The sequence below is a fragment of the Melanostigma gelatinosum genome (assembly GCF_949748355.1).
Source record: "Melanostigma gelatinosum genome assembly, chromosome: 8".
NCBI classification, from domain to species: Eukaryota; Metazoa; Chordata; class Actinopteri; order Perciformes; family Zoarcidae; genus Melanostigma; species Melanostigma gelatinosum.
In genome coordinates this window covers 13634631-13652318 of record NC_136641.1, presented here as the reverse complement: position 1 = coordinate 13652318, position 17688 = coordinate 13634631, and the positions used below count along the sequence as shown (strand labels likewise).

At 42.6% G+C, this 17688-nt stretch overlaps 1 protein-coding gene across 2 annotated transcripts; it reads left to right on the top strand.

Moving 5' to 3' along the window:
• The first annotated feature begins 4866 nt into the window (after positions 1-4866).
• eno1a (enolase 1a, (alpha)) lies at positions 4867-13160 on the top strand. 2 transcript variants are annotated; one of them, XM_079273602.1, is made up of 12 exons: positions 4867-4967; positions 7136-7230; positions 8865-8960; positions 9435-9493; positions 9911-9980; positions 10430-10563; positions 10706-10928; positions 11346-11543; positions 11905-12106; positions 12196-12304; positions 12427-12485; positions 12655-13160. In XM_079273602.1, the coding sequence occupies exons 2-12, from the start codon at positions 7146-7148 to the stop codon at positions 12716-12718; spliced, it is 1299 nt and encodes a 432-aa protein (XP_079129728.1). In that variant the 5' UTR covers positions 4867-4967; positions 7136-7145; the 3' UTR covers positions 12719-13160. The 2 variants fall into 2 exon arrangements, with proteins under 2 accessions (XP_079129728.1, XP_079129727.1); XM_079273601.1 differs by lacking the exon at positions 9435-9493 and adding an exon at positions 9105-9163.
• The last annotated feature ends 4528 nt before the right edge of the window (positions 13161-17688 follow it).

The window sequence follows — 17688 nt, the reverse complement described above, 5'->3', positions numbered from 1 at the left end:
GATCAAATTTACAACAGGTGAGTGCTCAAACGCTCTACGGTAGATGCGACGCCTCATCACAGGGATCCTGAAGTTGACCTATAAAAGTGGCCTCGTGCATTTTTGAGAGTCACATCAGAATTTATTACACTGAAAGAAAACAAGAACCCATTACTTAATAAGCTAGTGTCTGATGATGTGTGATGGCAATACTGTTAACAATCCAATTCACACCGTATGACTCAAGGTAGTTACTCCCATTAATCATGAGAAGAAGTCACAGTTTGACACTCGACAGTGAGATGGGAGGAAACCTTCTCGGCTGTGATGATGAAATCAGTGAGAGTATTTTAAAGAAAAGATCAACAGAACAGAAAACATGAAATCAAGGAACACAATAAATATCACATCGAAAGAAAATATGTATGAGCTACCAACCGTTAGCTGCTAGCTCAAAGTAAATGGACTGTACTCATTTATTTAATCTGCAAGACGTCAGTATCTTTTTAATTTGCGGTTAACAGCTGTCTCCACCCTCATTCAAGAGCAATGTTTGTATTTTATCATATAAGTTCATGTTATTTGTCTTTCCAAGTTAAAATCTTTTGTCACTATTTTCTTTTTACATACAGTATTTTTCTGAGTTTTTTTGTAATTTTCTGCTGCTTTGACAATTTCCCTGCATGGTATTGGTCCCATCTTTCCTTTTCTTGTCAATTACTTAACCAGGTTATATTATTCCCATTAAGGTGATAATGGGATTAAACGTAAATGGACTAATCCTTTGAATTCCTGTGTATTAATGTCAGTGTAATTTTAGTTTGTAGTAGTTGGTTTAGTAATATTTCCGCACAAACAAAATGAGCTGGAGAAAGTGTTACAACCCGGCCCAAAGGCTGCAACATAAATGGGAAACCAGACGAGTGTAAAAATAATGAACACATTTATTTAAAGGATAACATAAACTAAACAAGCATTGGGAGAGTCAGTAAACAGCAATGTGGGAATGTCTGAAACAAACTAAACAAAACAGCAGCCGTGTCAGCCAAGGAAGAGCCCGTCAATGTTCAGGTAGAGAGACTCACCGGGCTCAGGTGGGCCTCATCAGCTGACGACCAACATCCTGATAGACAGAAAAGAGACAACAGGACCCAGACCAGAAGGGAAGATGCAAACTGTGCTTGAATAAAGAGACATGCGTTCTTTTGTGTGTGACAGGCTTTAAAGGTGCATCTGAAACTGTGCGAAACAAATATTGCTTGATTTAAGTGATAAACGATTGACTTTGTCATTTTTCTTCTGTCTGTAGCAATATTAAGAATTGTCTTGCAGTTTCTTTGCAGACATTAACTATCACCTATGAAATCATGCTAACTCAGACAACTGAGGCGGGGTTTGTTTTTTTTAAACCACATGGATTTGTTAAAAGTGGCTGGTGGTTGAGCCGTCTGGATCAGGACTTGAACAGTATAGAGTGGACAGAATAGAATTGGTCTTTATTTACCTTGTTTTAAGCATGGCCCATTGAGCGTGAAGTCTCTTTCCAGGAACGTCCTGCTCGCTCAGTTTGCACACATTCACAGCTGGAGGCTGCCCAGTACAAGCACTGAGTCACTGAGAAGCTCCACTGGAGCAAATTAGTCTCACATTTAGTGCAGCTGCACAGTGGCAATGACATTTTTACAAGGACATAATGTCTAATTCTCTGAAGAATGAAGGTGGCAGGCTTATGTGAATGGTCTAAATATTATACAACCATATAATTGACTTGCACATAGTCAGTGGAAATGTCTGCATGTCATATTTTCTGACAATATCACAGCAGGTGTAGACTCCTGAGCTGAGGGTTTGTTGGAGCCAGAGGGCATAGATGAAGGAGCTCATGTTCGGCCAAATACTCAAAAATATGCAGCAAAGTGAGCCAAGCAAATCAGCAAATCTGCAAACCAGCGTTCACTCTGGCTTGGCTTCTTTCCCTGCACCCAGACTGCCTGGCACCAGAAAGGGGTGGTGCATCGGTTATGGGGAAAAACAACTTTAAATTGACTGACAGCTACATGCTACAGATCAGCAACTGTGTTATGCTTCCTCACATCCTGGTGCAGCTTTCCAATGTTGACCAACAGATTAGCAGAGTATCAGTGCTGCTGCCGGCAACTATTTCACAAGTTGATGGTACGATAGGACCACAAGCCTTTCACACGGGTGGCAGAAACTCCAGATACAACCAGGTGACGGGCCGGAGGCAAATCCAGTGACGTAATGTGTGACATTCTGGGAAACATGCATATATGTGTACACCATTTTACCAAATAAAACGGCAAAGGGCATTTTTTTTTGCTTCAGGCTTTGTACGGATTAAACAGACACCATATAACATGTTGATTCGTGAGTGTTAGAGGTGCTGCTAGCTGGAGTTTGTTTCCTTTGGGCAGAGCCATGCTTACTGTTTCCCCATGTGCAGTCTTTGTGCTAAGCTAAGCTAGCCGTCTCCTGGCTAACAACAGAGTGGTAATTAATCTTCTTGTCTAAGTCTCTTTTCTCACTTTATTTCTTTTGTTCACTCAGGTTTTTATTGGGTTTTTACAAAGGCATAAACAGAACAGAACATCTATGCAGAAAATACAGTCGGTTATGCAAAGTACAATACAAATATAAATATGTATAAAATTCAATAAAAATAGCAGTAATTAATTGTCTGGAAACACTTCTGTATATATTATAATTAGGTATTCATTTGGTCGGTGTCACATCTCATATTCAAGTTCCATTTCTTCCAGTTCCTAGTAAATGTATTCCCCTTTACTCTCAGAGGTTATGTCAACTTTTCCATAACAAAGATGTCTTGGACAATTTCCAGCAACTGTTCCTGTTTTGAATGGTTTACATGAAGCCAATTTAACAACGTTATTACTTGCTGCAAGTAAAACTTTCTCAAGGTCTACTCTCATCACAACATTTTAAATGTTCCCAAGATGCATCCCAGGGCAGGTGTTCGGGATCTCGTTTCCTAAAAATATTTTAGCAACACTTTCTAATAAAGGTTAGTATGTCATTAATACAGTCTGATGGGTCTGTCTTTCTTTTTTGGGCATTTTGCTTATTTGACAGCCAGTGGAGAAAGCCAGGAGACATGGGAAGAGTAATAAGGGTTATAGCATGCATAAATAAATAATTCTTGCTTACAATTGATGCACGCATGCTGCATGTGTATGATATGCAGGTTTTTAGAGCACTGGCACCTTTTTATTCAAGCATAGGCCACAGGTGGAAACAATAAACTCAATGATGGCTGAATTCCATTTAGCTGCTTCAGTTTCAGGGTCCTGGTATTGTGCATACTGGCTCACTGTCACACTGTCACGGCTTACTGGGACACCTGAATATCGAGCAGTAATGTTATTAGTAACACCTGTGCTTTTCCGACTATGACAAGTCATAATCTCTGCTGGGGAAAAAGAAGGCCATAACTAAAAAGAATGAAAGATATTTATCTGATGAATGGAATTACAAAAGATTTAACACTTTTATACAAAACATATGATCGGTTTATAAAATATGATGCATTATTTTAGATTAAACAACGGTATATGAAGTTGTAGTAGTTAAATGTGCTCTACCTCAACTAATTTCAACATCACAATACTGCTCACATATTAACACATCACTAACAATGATCCGGTTGTACAATAATAGAACACCAAAAGGGGATCCTTCTGCATAATGAGCACTTTTACTTTTGAACATTTTGATGCTAATACCGTTGTACTTTGATTTTCAATGCAGGACTTTTACTTGTAATGTTTTATCATGTTCTATTGCAACTTTTAGTTGATGTTTTGAATACAACTACATTTTATTAGGGGGGCACTGGTTATCCGTATATCCTTATATGCTTATTTCCTTATATGAATCCAAACTTGCACATGTCTTGTGGAGGCATTGAGGCACTTGTTGACATTTGAATATGTGGGCATGTGGGCAGCAGATGGCGCAGTTGGATTTAACAGAGTCTGAAGGTCACTGCAGAAGACTTTCATCACGGTGAAGCCCCAAGCAGCTCTGATCTGTCACGGATGCTGCACTCACTGCAATGCGCAGCTGCATGAAGCCAATGTCCCGTTTAAATGACACTCATGCGTGGGGGGAAACCCAGTGTTCACTCATGTCAAGATTCATTACTGCAATGTCGAATTAATCAACATCTGGTGATCTGCAGATCAAAATATCTATATTTTCTACATTTAAACTGAATCTGGGATGATTATACAGCCTGTAATCATTTCAACAGCATTGAGTTGACTATATATTCTATGGAACAGGTTCTGTAAAAAAGACGGCATGATGATGTATAATTATTAAAAGGCTGTTGAAACAAAAACAGGTCTAGTAGTTTATTTTTACTCTGTCTAGACATCTTTTGACCTGTAAATCACCACATCATGTGATTATTTCATCTTTTGATCTAATAAGGAAAGCACACACCACTTTTTCTGATATTCGTAATGGGAAAAGAAAAGTCAGTGCCAAAAAACGTGACCGCAAGTGACATGTGACCAACGACGAACCACTGCATCGGAGATCTCTGCCTGCTTCTCTGCACGTACTCAAAATGCGTCATCTTTCCGCAAACTGCCTCTTTCATCCTCACACGAAAAAACTACATTTCCCACAGTTCATAAAACATAATTTCTCTCTGTATGTTTTGTGATCATTAAAAGCGATGATTTAAAACATCCGCATCCCCCTCGTCGTGCTTGTGGGCTGTGAAGCCTGTCCTGATGACAGAATGGCGAACGTGCATCCTGAGTCGAACTAGTCTGCCTCGTGAGTCAGTGCCAGCCAATGGCGTGGCTCCGTTCCCCTGCTGCTTCCTGATTCCGTCCACTTTATGACAGAGCACGAAGCGTCACGAGCGCCTTCTCTGCCTGCCTGCACGAGAGAGAGACAGACAGCACCGTCCCTGCACACAGTTAGGCCCGGAAAAGGTAACTTTGATTTCATTATTTCACCTTTTTATCAGCCCATTTTGTGTAGGAAATATAGTGCATCTTAAAGAGCCTATTCTAAGACCGTGTGTGGTGTTATAAATAACTTTTCTTCTTTCTTTTTCTTAAACGTGTGTTCCTCGTCCTCGACGGTAACCTCAAAGTCTCGTCCTTGTGTTTAGCTGATACTGTCTTTGTTATCGTGGATTATAAACCTCGGTTAATTCCTCAGATGTTAGTTTTGTGGCATGCAGGATGGAGCCAACCGTCTATTTTTAAAACCAGACCGCCAGCTGGCGAGAGGTCACTCCATTTAGAGCTGCAGGGTGTGCGGGGAAAAAAGGGCGTCAAGTTGCACGTCCAGCTTCCAGCAGTGTCCTCCGTGTGTAAAAGAACCACGAGTGTCTTTATAGTCCACAGACTGAATGCATGTAATGCTGTGTGAGAGACTGTCGTGTGCTACACATGCTAGATCAGGCAGTGCGCTTCCTACCAGTTGCTGCAGACGTGGGGGTGTGTCCACAATTTGTAGGAAAATGACTGCGTGTAGTGAGATCACACTCCGTGTGTCTCTATGTGATGGTTGGTAATTTCTCTACTTTGCAGACTCCCAGAAGATACTTTCAGCAAGTCACTTAAGTTAGTTAGAATGTTTAGTCGTTTATTACTGCAGCTTTAAAGGTATTGTTCATGAGAAATTATGAAACTTGATTAACACACAGTTATGGCTCGCTGGCAGGTCAGCATGTAGCCTAAATGAGGATTAAGCGACATTTACATGCACAACCATATCGGGTAACAATTGTCAATTATTTATTTATCTTTGGGTGCCATTTTGTGCTGCCAGTTTAACTCCGTGCTGTCCACGTTTGCAATAATCTGGTAGCAAACATTTAAAAAGAGCTAAATTCATGTACTGTGCATGTGAGACATCTATGTATAGTGGATATGCTACTTTGTTACGTTGGGCTACCAATAACAATTACCTTTTCCCTGAATCAATTAATCATCTATAAGATGTCTGAAAATAGTGAGAAGTAGACTTCCTAATTCTTCAAATAGCTTATTTTGTACAACGAGCCCAAAGCTCCATTACCATTCTGTACCTTTGTATTGTACTTTACTTTAAGAAATGTATGTTTTTCTATAAATTCCTGTTAAGCACAATACGCTGCCTAAACTTGGTTTAAACCACACTCTTAGTGTTAACCAGTTCCAGTGAACTATAAAGTGTGTGTGTGTGTGTGTGTGTGTGTGTGTGTGTGTGTGTGTGTGTGTGTGTGTGTGTGTGTGTGTGTGTGTGTGTGTGTGTGTGTGTGTGTGTGTGTGTGTGTGTGTGTGTGTGTGTGTGTGGCTGATTTGTCCTCTTGGCTGAGGCCATCGGCAAGTTTCCACACATTTTCCATTGATTGTGCTGTCGACACACTAGTGGAGGCTCTGGAGGCTGGACTCAAAGTGCACTCATGCGTTCAGAGGAGGTAGATGAGCAAGTTTGTGCAAACGCATGAAAGTCAACAGTGCAGCCGTCATCATGGCCAGACTGTGTGGCCTAAAACCTTCTCCGTCCTCCACCACTGGAATTTGGACCGATAACGAAGGCTCTGTGAGATTACGCCACCATTCAGGCCTTTAACCCGTATCAGTAGAGTACAACGTACACAGAAATAAGCCAAATGTGTATTGTGCCGAGTCATTCACTTGCTGTTATACTTATAGTGACCTTTCACGACTGTTATCTGGAGCTCCCTGTTTGAGAGAAGTGCTCTCAACTCTGTTTTGCAATGCAGTTTTGTAATCTTGTAGATTAAGTAACCTGAACAGACTTGCAGAGATTTTGCTCTTTTTTTTTTTTTTTTTTGCTGCATAAGCCCCGCCTTTCTGTGACTAATATCTCCGCTGTCCTGGCCCGCCTAAATCAGTTGGTTCAGGTGGTGTGATCAGCTCACAGATATCTTTAATTAGAGAATTCATCAGATGGTTTATTGTTCAGTCTCCAAACTTAAACTTGAAATTAGATTACATTTCGTCCTGCGCGTGTCATTGAGCATTTCAATTAGTACCAACTCACTGTGTTGACTCAAAGCTTTGATTCAGTAAGTAACCATCTGTCTGCTCGGCCTGTGGAGCAGCACCAGACTGACATCTTCTCTCTCTCGCTTCATCTGCAGATCCAGAACCATGTCCATCCTCAAGATTCACGCTCGTGAGATTTTTGACTCCCGTGGCAACCCCACTGTGGAGGTCGATCTGTACACCAAGAAAGGTACAGTATTTGTTCCACGTTTTCATAAAAACCAGATCCAACTTGTGCGTGTTTAACTTCTACACGTTGTTAAACCGGTTATTTGAACGTATCCAAAACGTAAAACATGTAATTATTCTCCAGTATGTGGAATGCTGCAGTAAGGACATCGTGTTGGAAGCAACGTTTCATACTTATTTTGTATCTTGTCCAATTATCTAGCTGGTGAAGAATAGTAAAGACGTGCATTAGGATGATGAAGTCAGTGTGCTGCCAGCTCCAGGCCCAGACTGGATCAGCTCAGGTGGTGAATGTGTGAAGATAGCTCCTGTAATATATCTCGCTGCCCCTCCAGCTCTCTGTTACTGTAACGGTTCCTGTTTAGGAGCACAGATGGCTCGTCCAGTAAGTGTCCTAGCAAACCATTGAGTTGAATCTTTGATAGAGAGATGTCGTGTTGTATAAATCCACAGTACGCTTCCCTTCACCTAACTGTATGCCTGATTACATTTTTAAAAAACATCTAAACTCTGCAATGTTTGACAAGTCTGCCGACAGTTTAGATCAATTAATCCAATTAACTAATGGCCCGACTGTGTTTGAAGTTTTCTGGCGAGCGGTTCTGCTCTGAAAGCTAAAACAAAAGAGCAGCTCGACCCGACGAAATGTCCTGAGAATGTTAATGAAGCAACCTGAATGAGCAGTGACATGGAAGTGAGTGGAACAGCCTGCAGCTGCCTTCGATGCTTCGGCTGAGAATCGACCGCTTTAATCTGCAGCCCCTTTTCGTTAGTTTGGGATGTTTGCTAAGTGCTCCAGTTTACTGTAAATAGCACCTGTCATTCCTTTTTCTTGACAAGATTCCCTTATAAGTCTGCCAGGTCTGTTTTGGCATCATTAACGGGACATACCGAAGTGCTGTGTTTTGGTGTGTTGCGTAACAAGCTAGCCGCTCGGTCACAGTCAAACTAGAAAACCTCCTCCGATTGTATTTGGGTCATGGCTTTCATCCGCCAGATATAATACGATGTGATGGTACGACCCGATGGCTGTCGCAGGTAGTGTCTCGAATGCAGATGATTTGCTAAGCCTGACCTCATGACCTAAGCCTCCTGTCCCGAGCCCTAAATCCACTCAGACTCACACCCTTCCTGTCGCTCCACAGAGCAAACTGAATAGTTTTCTGCTCATCCCCAAATTTCTCCTCGCTTGGTTGAATCCACAATGTCCTCTTTATGTGTGGGCGTGGCCTCGCATCCAGCCGCAGATGCACTGCACATGCTCAGTTGGTATCCCGTCTTTCCCTGTTACATCGCAGCCTTCTGCAGCACAACTACCTCCACACACGCTTCAGTTCTCTCTGTGGACTACGTTTATGATTAGATTGCTTCCTTTAATGTCTTTTACTTGCTGGTGCTCCTTGAATTCCCAGCAGCCCCCTCGTCCTGTGAATGCTCTATCAGACATGTTTCTGTCTACACAGTCTAAGCTCGATAAATATCACATCGGTGTCGCGTAGTTCGCAGTCGTGGTGGCTGACGGGGGGAAAATTAAGTTTCAACATTCATCAAACTGCAGTCAGAGCGTTGCCGTCTTGTTGGACATGACTCAGCACTTTAAGATGTGACTAACATAATGTCCTATGTGTCTCCAAGGTCTCTTCAGAGCTGCAGTGCCCAGCGGTGCCTCCACCGGCATCTACGAGGCCCTGGAGCTCCGTGACAATGACGAGACCCGCTACATGGGCAAAGGTAAGCCGTCTACGCCGATTCTCTCTCTCTAAACCGGCCGGTTACCTCTATTCTGTCGCTCTCCCTCGTGTCATTTCAACGCCACTATACGTTCTCTTGTCTGTCCTTCATTTCTGTTTCCTGCGTCTCTCTTCCTCCTGTTAGGGGTCAAAAGAGCAGTTAAATATGTAAATGAGTTCTTGGCCCCTGCCTTGTGTAACCAGGTAAATAAAGTGTGACATAACAGGATGCCTCTCTCACACCTCGGTCTGCACAGCAGCATGAAGAATGGCTTTGCATTTGGAAACTAACCGTGACAGGCACAAACAGATGTTCACAGATCTAAAAGATGAATGAAAAAATGCAATCCTAGATGGTTAAATATTATTTCACGTCCGTATAAGATTGGATGAGGGGCGCTGTGGTCATCTGTGTCGCCTGCTCTGCATGCTCTCCTGCTGTCTGGGTCAGTTATGGTCTGCTTGTCCCTTGCAGGTGTCTCAAAAGCTGTTGACAATATCAATAAAAAAATTGCACCTGCACTGGTTAGCAAGGTAGGACCATTTATTGTTTGACAAATAACTGTGTTCGTGTCAAAGCCCTCAAGTTAATGGATCAGTGTCTTGAATTAATTATGAGTGTATCTTGAAGGCTCAACAGAAAGTGATTGCACTAAAATATTCGTAACATTGGCAGCAGTACTGACAGTCTCTACTAACTGTACGAATTTTTGCAGTTTGTTGTTCCTATTTCACATTGACCTCATTGTTTTTTTGACGTTTGCATTTATAGAAATGATAAATCTAAAGTATCTATAAACCATTGCATTAGCGGCGCTTCAGTGATATAATTCTGAGATTATTCTGACGTTATTTGAGTGCGTTCATTTGAACTAACGAGTCAGAATTAAGCCTAGTTAATCTTTTATTTCCAAACGTGCGGTATAACGCGTCATGTTTTGTCTAATCCAGGATGTGAACGTTAAAGACCAGGAGAAGATCGACCAGCTGATGCTGGACATGGACGGCACAGAAAACAAGTGTAAGACGCTACTTCATCTCCTGGCTTCACACTGTCGGTGCAGAGTTTTGAGAGCTTTTGTCAGATTTGTAAAGATCTATCTACTTTAAGAAAGGGTTTGACAAGATGAAAATACCTTATCTGTAGCTTTTCCAGAAAATGTTCTGTGTCTTGATATACGTTTATATTATGACATATAATGGCATATAGAGGATTGTATCTATATTGTCCACTCCTACCTAAGAGAGTCCTGAGAAATCTCCCATATTTATCATACAGAGCACCATATGCATCCTCTGCCATTCTATTTACCGTAAGTTTCAGAATTCTGTGTGAATTCATGCATTACTGATTGTTGCCTAATTAGCCCAGAAAATGCTCAGAAGAATTTAGATATCGGAAGACATTGATGTTCTATAAATGCAGTCTACACACAGTATATTCAGATGTCTGTGTCTACCCTCCCTCAGCTAAGTTTGGTGCTAACGCCATCCTGGGCGTCTCCCTGGCTGTGTGCAAGGCTGGTGCCGCAGAGAAGGGCGTTCCCCTCTACCGCCACATCGCTGACCTGGCTGGAAACCCTGAAGTCATCCTGCCCGTCCCTGTGAGTGTGATGGTGCAATTACCGAAGTCGTGTCCCACAGACTTAGTAGAGACTCTTAATGCCAATAGGCCTAAAAGACGTACGCCATTAGTGAGTCGTGAGTCCATTAAGCTGAAAGCCGATCCTCTCTGCCTCCGTCCAGGCTTTCAACGTCATCAACGGCGGCTCACACGCAGGCAACAAGCTGGCCATGCAGGAGTTCATGATCCTGCCTGTGGGAGCCAGCAGCTTCAAGGAGGCCATGCGCATCGGTGCCGAGGTCTACCACAACCTGAAGAATGTCATCAAGGAGAAATATGGCAAGGATGCCACTAACGTAGGAGACGAGGGAGGCTTCGCCCCCAACATCCTGGAGAACAAGGAAGGTGAGAGGAAGCATGAAGTCGCAGGTGTTCGATAGCAGCCAACAGAGTTCACATCCAGCTGAATACATTACTAGTTATTTTAGGACACGGATGTAGGCTTGTTTTCCTTTTTGGGGAGAGAGTTCATCGTACAAAGTTGTCACAGTGTGACTACTTGAAAGCAATACATTCTTGGACCGCTCAAGGAAGTACTTCACTTATCACGTCACTCTTGGGCCGACATATGGTTTCTAAATTAAGGCCTCGACTCAGGAACCAATGCACCGACGGCCAGCCTCTGACTCCAGTGTCGGGTTAGGGTGCTGATATGGAAAGTGGAGCAGAGTCTTCAGTGGCGACACATTTGTGCAAACTGAATGATTTTATTACCTAAGTCTCTTGTCGCATTTTTACAGTAGTATGTTGTTTTTGCCCCAGCTCTGGAGCTGCTGAAGAACGCCATCGCGAAGGCCGGCTACACCGACAAGATCGTGATTGGCATGGACGTGGCTGCCTCTGAGTTTTACAAGGGCGGCAAGTACGACCTGGACTTCAAGTCCCCCGACGACCCCAGCCGCTACATCTCCCCCGACAAGCTGGCTGACCTTTACAGGAGCTTTGTCAAAGATTACCCTGGTGGGTTTCAACACTTATCCTCTTCTTTACAGCCCTGAAACTCTTTGTCTGCAAATGTTTCTGTTGTGGTTCACTCATCGCGCTCTTAAGCATTGTTTTTGGCCAAACAGGCAGCTGTTTTCAGCAAAAACTCTAAAGAACACCACTGTTCACTTCTGTCAAAGTTAGCAGCTAACTGGTGAACATAGGAGCATTTTAGCAGCGCGTTTCTGCTGCCACCAAGTGGTCAGAAGCATCAACTACTGCAGGTTTAAGGTGTCTGTAGATGGTAGCTATTGTTCAGTGGCATCTTAATCGATGCTGATGTGTTGGATTTGTAAATGGCTGTAACATTACCCTCACCTACTCGCTATCCTAACAGTGGTGTCCATTGAGGACCCCTTTGACCAGGATGACTGGGAGGCGTGGAGCAAATTCACAGCCAGCACCAGCATCCAGGTGGTGGGCGATGACCTCACAGTCACCAACCCCAAACGCATCGCCAAGGGTGTGGCTGAGAAGTCCTGCAACTGCCTGCTGCTCAAAGTCAACCAGATCGGCTCCGTCACAGAGTCCCTGCAGGCGTGAGTGTGATCAAAGTTCTGCACCAAAATCCAAGAAAGTAAATAAAGTACAAGCTGGCTAACTTGGCTTAAATGTGTCTCCTTTTTAGCTGCAAGATGGCCCAGAGCAACGGCTGGGGCGTGATGGTCAGCCATCGCTCTGGAGAGACCGAGGACACCTTCATCGCTGACCTGGTGGTCGGTCTCTGCACTGGACAGGTAAAACCTCAACAGACGTATCATTTTTCCTTCCAATTGTGGCATTAATTGGTAAACTGTACTACAGGTGTAGCTTTAACTTTACAGATTGGGTCTTATATTTCATTTAATTCCTTTCCCAGATCAAGACTGGTGCACCTTGCCGATCTGAGCGCTTGGCCAAGTACAACCAGCTGCTCAGGTGAGTCCAGTCCAGAAACGTATGCCTACAGTTACACTGCCTACAGTTACACTGACGTTTATTAACCGGATGAGATATACGGGCCATGCTCCTTAGAGGCACTGCTTTGCAGAGTTTCTCAGACTATCGATCCATTCCATGTTAACAAACTGTCCTCACTCTATCCTAGGATTGAAGAGGAGCTCGGCGACAAGGCCCGTTTTGCCGGCCAGAACTTCAGACACCCCATCTGAGCTAGTCCACCTCCACGGGCCTCTGTGTGTTCAACTGCTCATAAATACTCCCCACTAATATACGCTACATTAGGTTGCCTGCCCTGTCCGGAGAGAAGCCGGAGAGATTACTTGCTGACGTCCATGTCTGGTCTGTGGCGTGGAGAAGCCATTCAGTACAACCCAGTACAACCACAGCTCGGCTCATCCTCAAAACTGTGCTTTAGCTCCTGAATAGTGTCGGTCCCAGTGTCTGTGTAACTGTGTGAGAGCTTTTTGTTCAGCTTCTTGTGAGTTGTAGTGATTTTTGGTGCTCTTGAGCTACTGTAACTGTAGTACGGCTCTGCCTCGAGCAGTGGTAGCAGTACTGTGTGTGTGTGCGCGCAATGTGTCGCATCTGACATGGTCTTGTGTTGCTGTAAGCGTTGGCAGAAATATGTAATAAACAACATAGTTTAAAACATTTTTGTAAATTTGTCATTCATCCACATGTTCAGGTGTTGTCTGAAATCACGGGGCTACTGCAGAGCTTCATAGATGGTGATGATTACCTATTGCTATCAATATAAACGAGGTCATAATCACAAATCCTTTAGGATTCATAGCTTTCTCACAGACGATGATCTGTGGTGAAGGGCCTCCTCAGTAACTGCTCCTGTCAGTGTGAGGTGTGTGTGTGATGTAATCTGAGTGCCACTGAGGGGCAGAAACATGAGCTCAGTGCTCGGGGACGCCATTTCTGTCCCCTTGGGTAAAAGAATCCAGAAGCTCTCCGCAAGCTCTTTTTGTACTGAGCCTTGCCAAGATAAATGAGGATCTATTCACCAGTGGTTCGGTACCTGGGGGAATCGCCAGCTGGGTCTGTGCCACACAATTCACTTTGTGTGAGCCCGGTCTGAACCCGCCTCCATTGTTCAGTCATCACCAAGAAGATGTGTAACAAATCACTGGTACAAAGACACTACCAAGCATGTATTACAGTCTATAAACATCCTGTGACTCATCGGCTGCAGATTTCCTTCAGCAACACATCCTCTCACTTCAATAGACAAGGTTTTTACAGAAAGTTTAAAAGTGTGAGTAAATCTTTGTTACTTGTTCATTTCTATCACTGCTTGGCTCACAACCTTAATACACGACTTTCTATGAAACTGCAATGTTTGATTCCTTTTCCTTGAGACCTGCGCCATCTGGTGGTCAGATTCATGCGGTATACTTCACTGACTTGCTCCTCACACATGTAAAAAAGAAGCCAGAGGGCTTCCAGAATGACAGTTAAAGATGACTTTATAGGGCTTCATCAAAACGTATTAGCAGGTTTCTGTAGATATAACAATATAAAGTCAAGAAAAGCGACACCAGTTTTCCTCCTAAAATCATCAGCAAACTGTTACTTATTCGATTATTGATCAGGCCACACTAAAGACAGCTCCTGGTGCTGAAATGAGGCCTCCACTACCAAAGAGGGAAACAATTAAATTATACAATCTGTCCTTATTTCTGAGGCAAAGAATTACCTGTTTAACTAAATCCTGAAAGTATTTTTCAACCAAAAGAGATTTGTCCTAAAAACACAAATGATGAGATGAGGCTGAATCATTAACTAAACGCAACAGTTTCAGTTGGAAAAAGATTATTTCACTAGGAATATAAGTGCTGCTAGCTTCAGTGTTCAATGCAGCTTAATTTAACACAAAACAAACGAATTAATGAAGCAGATCATTTCTAATCTCTGTATGCCAATACAATAAGTTCCCGTCTGTTAGAGGGGGTTAGAATCATTCAAATATGGACAGTTTTTCAAACAATTAAAAACATAATGGCCAGTGTTTGTATTGCTCAGTTGTGTCAGGCATTCAAATTCTATTCTAATCTATTTTGTGATCAGCGACAGTCATATTGTTCTCTTACAGTTTTGTTATTTTACAGTAGGCCTTTTAATGTGAATATATGCTATTTTCTGTATATTCGCCATTGCTCCTATGTGTCATAAAATACCCTATTTTCAATTTTATTACCTTGTGAAGGTCTTAAAATGTGCTTGTTTTTGTATTTCACTCCCCATAAAGGAATTCAATTCTACTCTATTTTGCGACAAGATATTGTTACATTTTGTAATACTGTTGTCTTCCAATTCTGTTATTTGACTACAATAGTCCTTTGATGTAAATATATGCCATTTCAATACTACAGTTAACTCAAATCTCCCAACACAGATAATAATCTATTTCATACTGTTCATCTTATAATTGTGTTATTACACCCTTCTTTTCAGATCAATTTAGCAGTGTTGTCTTGTGCCAGGTGTTAAAATCTGATGTTCCGATGTATTTAATTCCCCATGAAGGAATTCTATTCTACTCTATTTTGTGATCAAATATTTTTCAGTTCTGTCATATTATTCCCGCTAATTGTGTCACTTGTTTACTGCATGCCTTATAATGTAACACATCCAGCATATTTACTGTATATTCAATACGGCAGTACACTCAAATCTCCTGAGAGAGAGAGAGAGAGAGAGAGAGAGATTCTGTTCGATTGTGTTCTATTCTTCTTGGCTCTGACAGTCTAAATATAGTCTGGCAGTATCACAGGAGGTTTATAAGGATGAAGATAGACCAAGTGTTGCTACAGAATAGACACCCCGAGGACTCCCACGCGTCCACCCTCCTCTCTCTCTCTCTATCTCTCTCTGTGTGGATGTTCCCAGTTTTGGCCAGTGGGTGACGATATTTCACCGGTTGAACTTTGAGAACCCCCCAACTGTTCTCACCCCAAGATGAAGAAGGATGCTGTCATGCTGAGTGCCCCTCACACACACTAGTCAGTGCATTCCGGCTACGATTACTCCCTCTTCATTCTCAAGTCCATCACTCATGACAGCATTATATTAAACGTGGTTCCGTTCCGTTATAGCTAACGTACATAAGAGAAGATATACAGGTGGCGATGCAGCTGCTGTGCTACTCTGTGCAACGTTAGTGGCGACACTTGGCTAACTAACGTTGGCTAATTGCCCCGCTGCTGCTGCTGCTGCTATTGTTTGTTGTTGCAGCCTCTCATCAAACAAATCACAGATGTTGTAGATCAAGCCCTTTAAGGTAAGTGCTGTGAGCTTCAACCAGCCGTCTTCTTTTGCCTCTAACGTTCACCAGCAAACGAACAAGAAAGGGACAAATACAAAGGAATAGTTTGTAGACATTGGACTGTTAACGTACACCCTTGCTCGCTAGCTATTTGGCTAATTTGCCTATTAGCATCCGCTAGCTAGTTAGCTGAGAGACTTGTTTGCCCCTTACTCTTTCTGGTTACCATGGACTAACGTTAGCGGCTAGCGCCAGTGACTAGCACTGATTGGACAGCAAGGAGCAGTGTAATGTCTGGACACAAACAGCTCGTTGACACCGGTTAGCACAGTGCACATGCAACACACACAACATGAGTTCATTTTATTAAATGCTTTGTGGTTTCAACGTGCACGTACCCTTGCATTACGCTACCTCACAAGTAAACGTTTTCTCATTTTGAATCCCTCCCCCCCGCCCCCACTGTAGTAGCTCTGTTCCAGGGAGTAGCCTGAGCCCACTCAGCTATTGTCATTAGCTCTAGGATACGTTAGCTGGCGAAGCTAACTTGCTGTCTTTGTGTGCTTGACTTGTGCTCAATTATTGTTATCTAGCTTATAGTGTGTGGTTATTTACGAGCCAGGGGTGTCTTTAAAGAAAGCTTAGCACTGGATAACGGCACGCTCATGTTGACTTTTTGGAAACAAAGATGCAAGGCTTGTAACATCTTCATGGGAGAGATTTGTCAACAAATAGATTCAGCAGAATTGGCATGAACACTTTCCACCTTTTGAGTAGTTGAAAACATCTGAGTAGTAACATTGGAGACCACTTAATGTACAGAGATAGGGATATTTGCTGTGTTTATGTTTTTATCAGTGCGTTTTTGTATGAGGTTAGTCCAAGTTGTTATGAATTGTAAGTTTGAAAATAGTTACAAATACACTACAGTCACACACACACCATGCATAATCTGTCCAATAAACAAGATTCCAACGATGGTTTCTATTCATGTAAGTGTCTGTAACTTGACACAGAGCCATTCATAGCCAGTGATTTATATTTATTGAGGGCTTATGACTCACTCCCCACTTGTGACTTGTGCCTTACAGGCTACATAGCCCTGCACAATTGTGGACGTCACCATAACTAATGAATATATACACTGTTCACAGTGATCAAAGGCGTGAGACGTATTATTTGCTCCATAAATGCCAAAGCTATTTTCAGTCTTTCAGTTGAAAGAATGTAATTTGGTGTTGACATCAAAGCCTGCATTTCCTTACTTGTCAAAGTGTCACAACATTAGGCTGATTATAAGAACATCTTTCATACATTATCAGATAACCTGACAGCGTTGCGTTGTGAAACATAAACGTGCTCGACACCACATTATGTTCACTGACTGTAAACGACCTAACATGGACAGGTTTTGGTACTTTGCAGTCAACTGCACCACAACTCTATCGGTTCAGTCATTGCCACCTGCTCAGGCCTCCTGATAATGACATGACTGTGTAAAAGAGAGGCCACTGAACTGCAAAAAGTTCACAAACGCATCATGTAATGTCTGTTACACACGCTATTGTTTAGCAGTAGAGGGTTTAGTAGGAAAACATACGCATACACCCATATTTCTACAAATAAAAGATTAACAACAGGTTATATTTCTTTCTTACGTTGAGCAAATACAACTGTTACACCAAAATGTATTCAATCCGCTTTAGTTTGTTGCTGCATATATCATGTATTACGTCACTGCAGTTGTGACGAAGGCAGCTCCTTCATACACCTTATTAGCTCCATACAACGTCGTGCATATGGCTCATCTGATGTTTTGCTGGCTTTTCCTGCTGCCAGCTGCTTTGTGGTTGTGATTTAGGTTTTCCTAAACTACCACTTGGACTGTAAAGTTGCTGGGTTAGG

Excerpts from the sequence above, each read along its gene's own strand:
- eno1a (XM_079273602.1), top strand. The coding sequence starts at position 7,146 with ATGTCCATCCTCAAGATTCACGCTCGTGAGATTTTTGACTCCCGTGGC. Across the intron at positions 10,564-10,705 it reads AAGTCATCCTGCCCGTCCCT|GCTTTCAACGTCATCAACGG; the intron begins GTGAGTGTGATG and ends GCCTCCGTCCAG. Across the intron at positions 12,107-12,195 it reads GTCACAGAGTCCCTGCAGGC|CTGCAAGATGGCCCAGAGCA; the intron begins GTGAGTGTGATC and ends TCTCCTTTTTAG.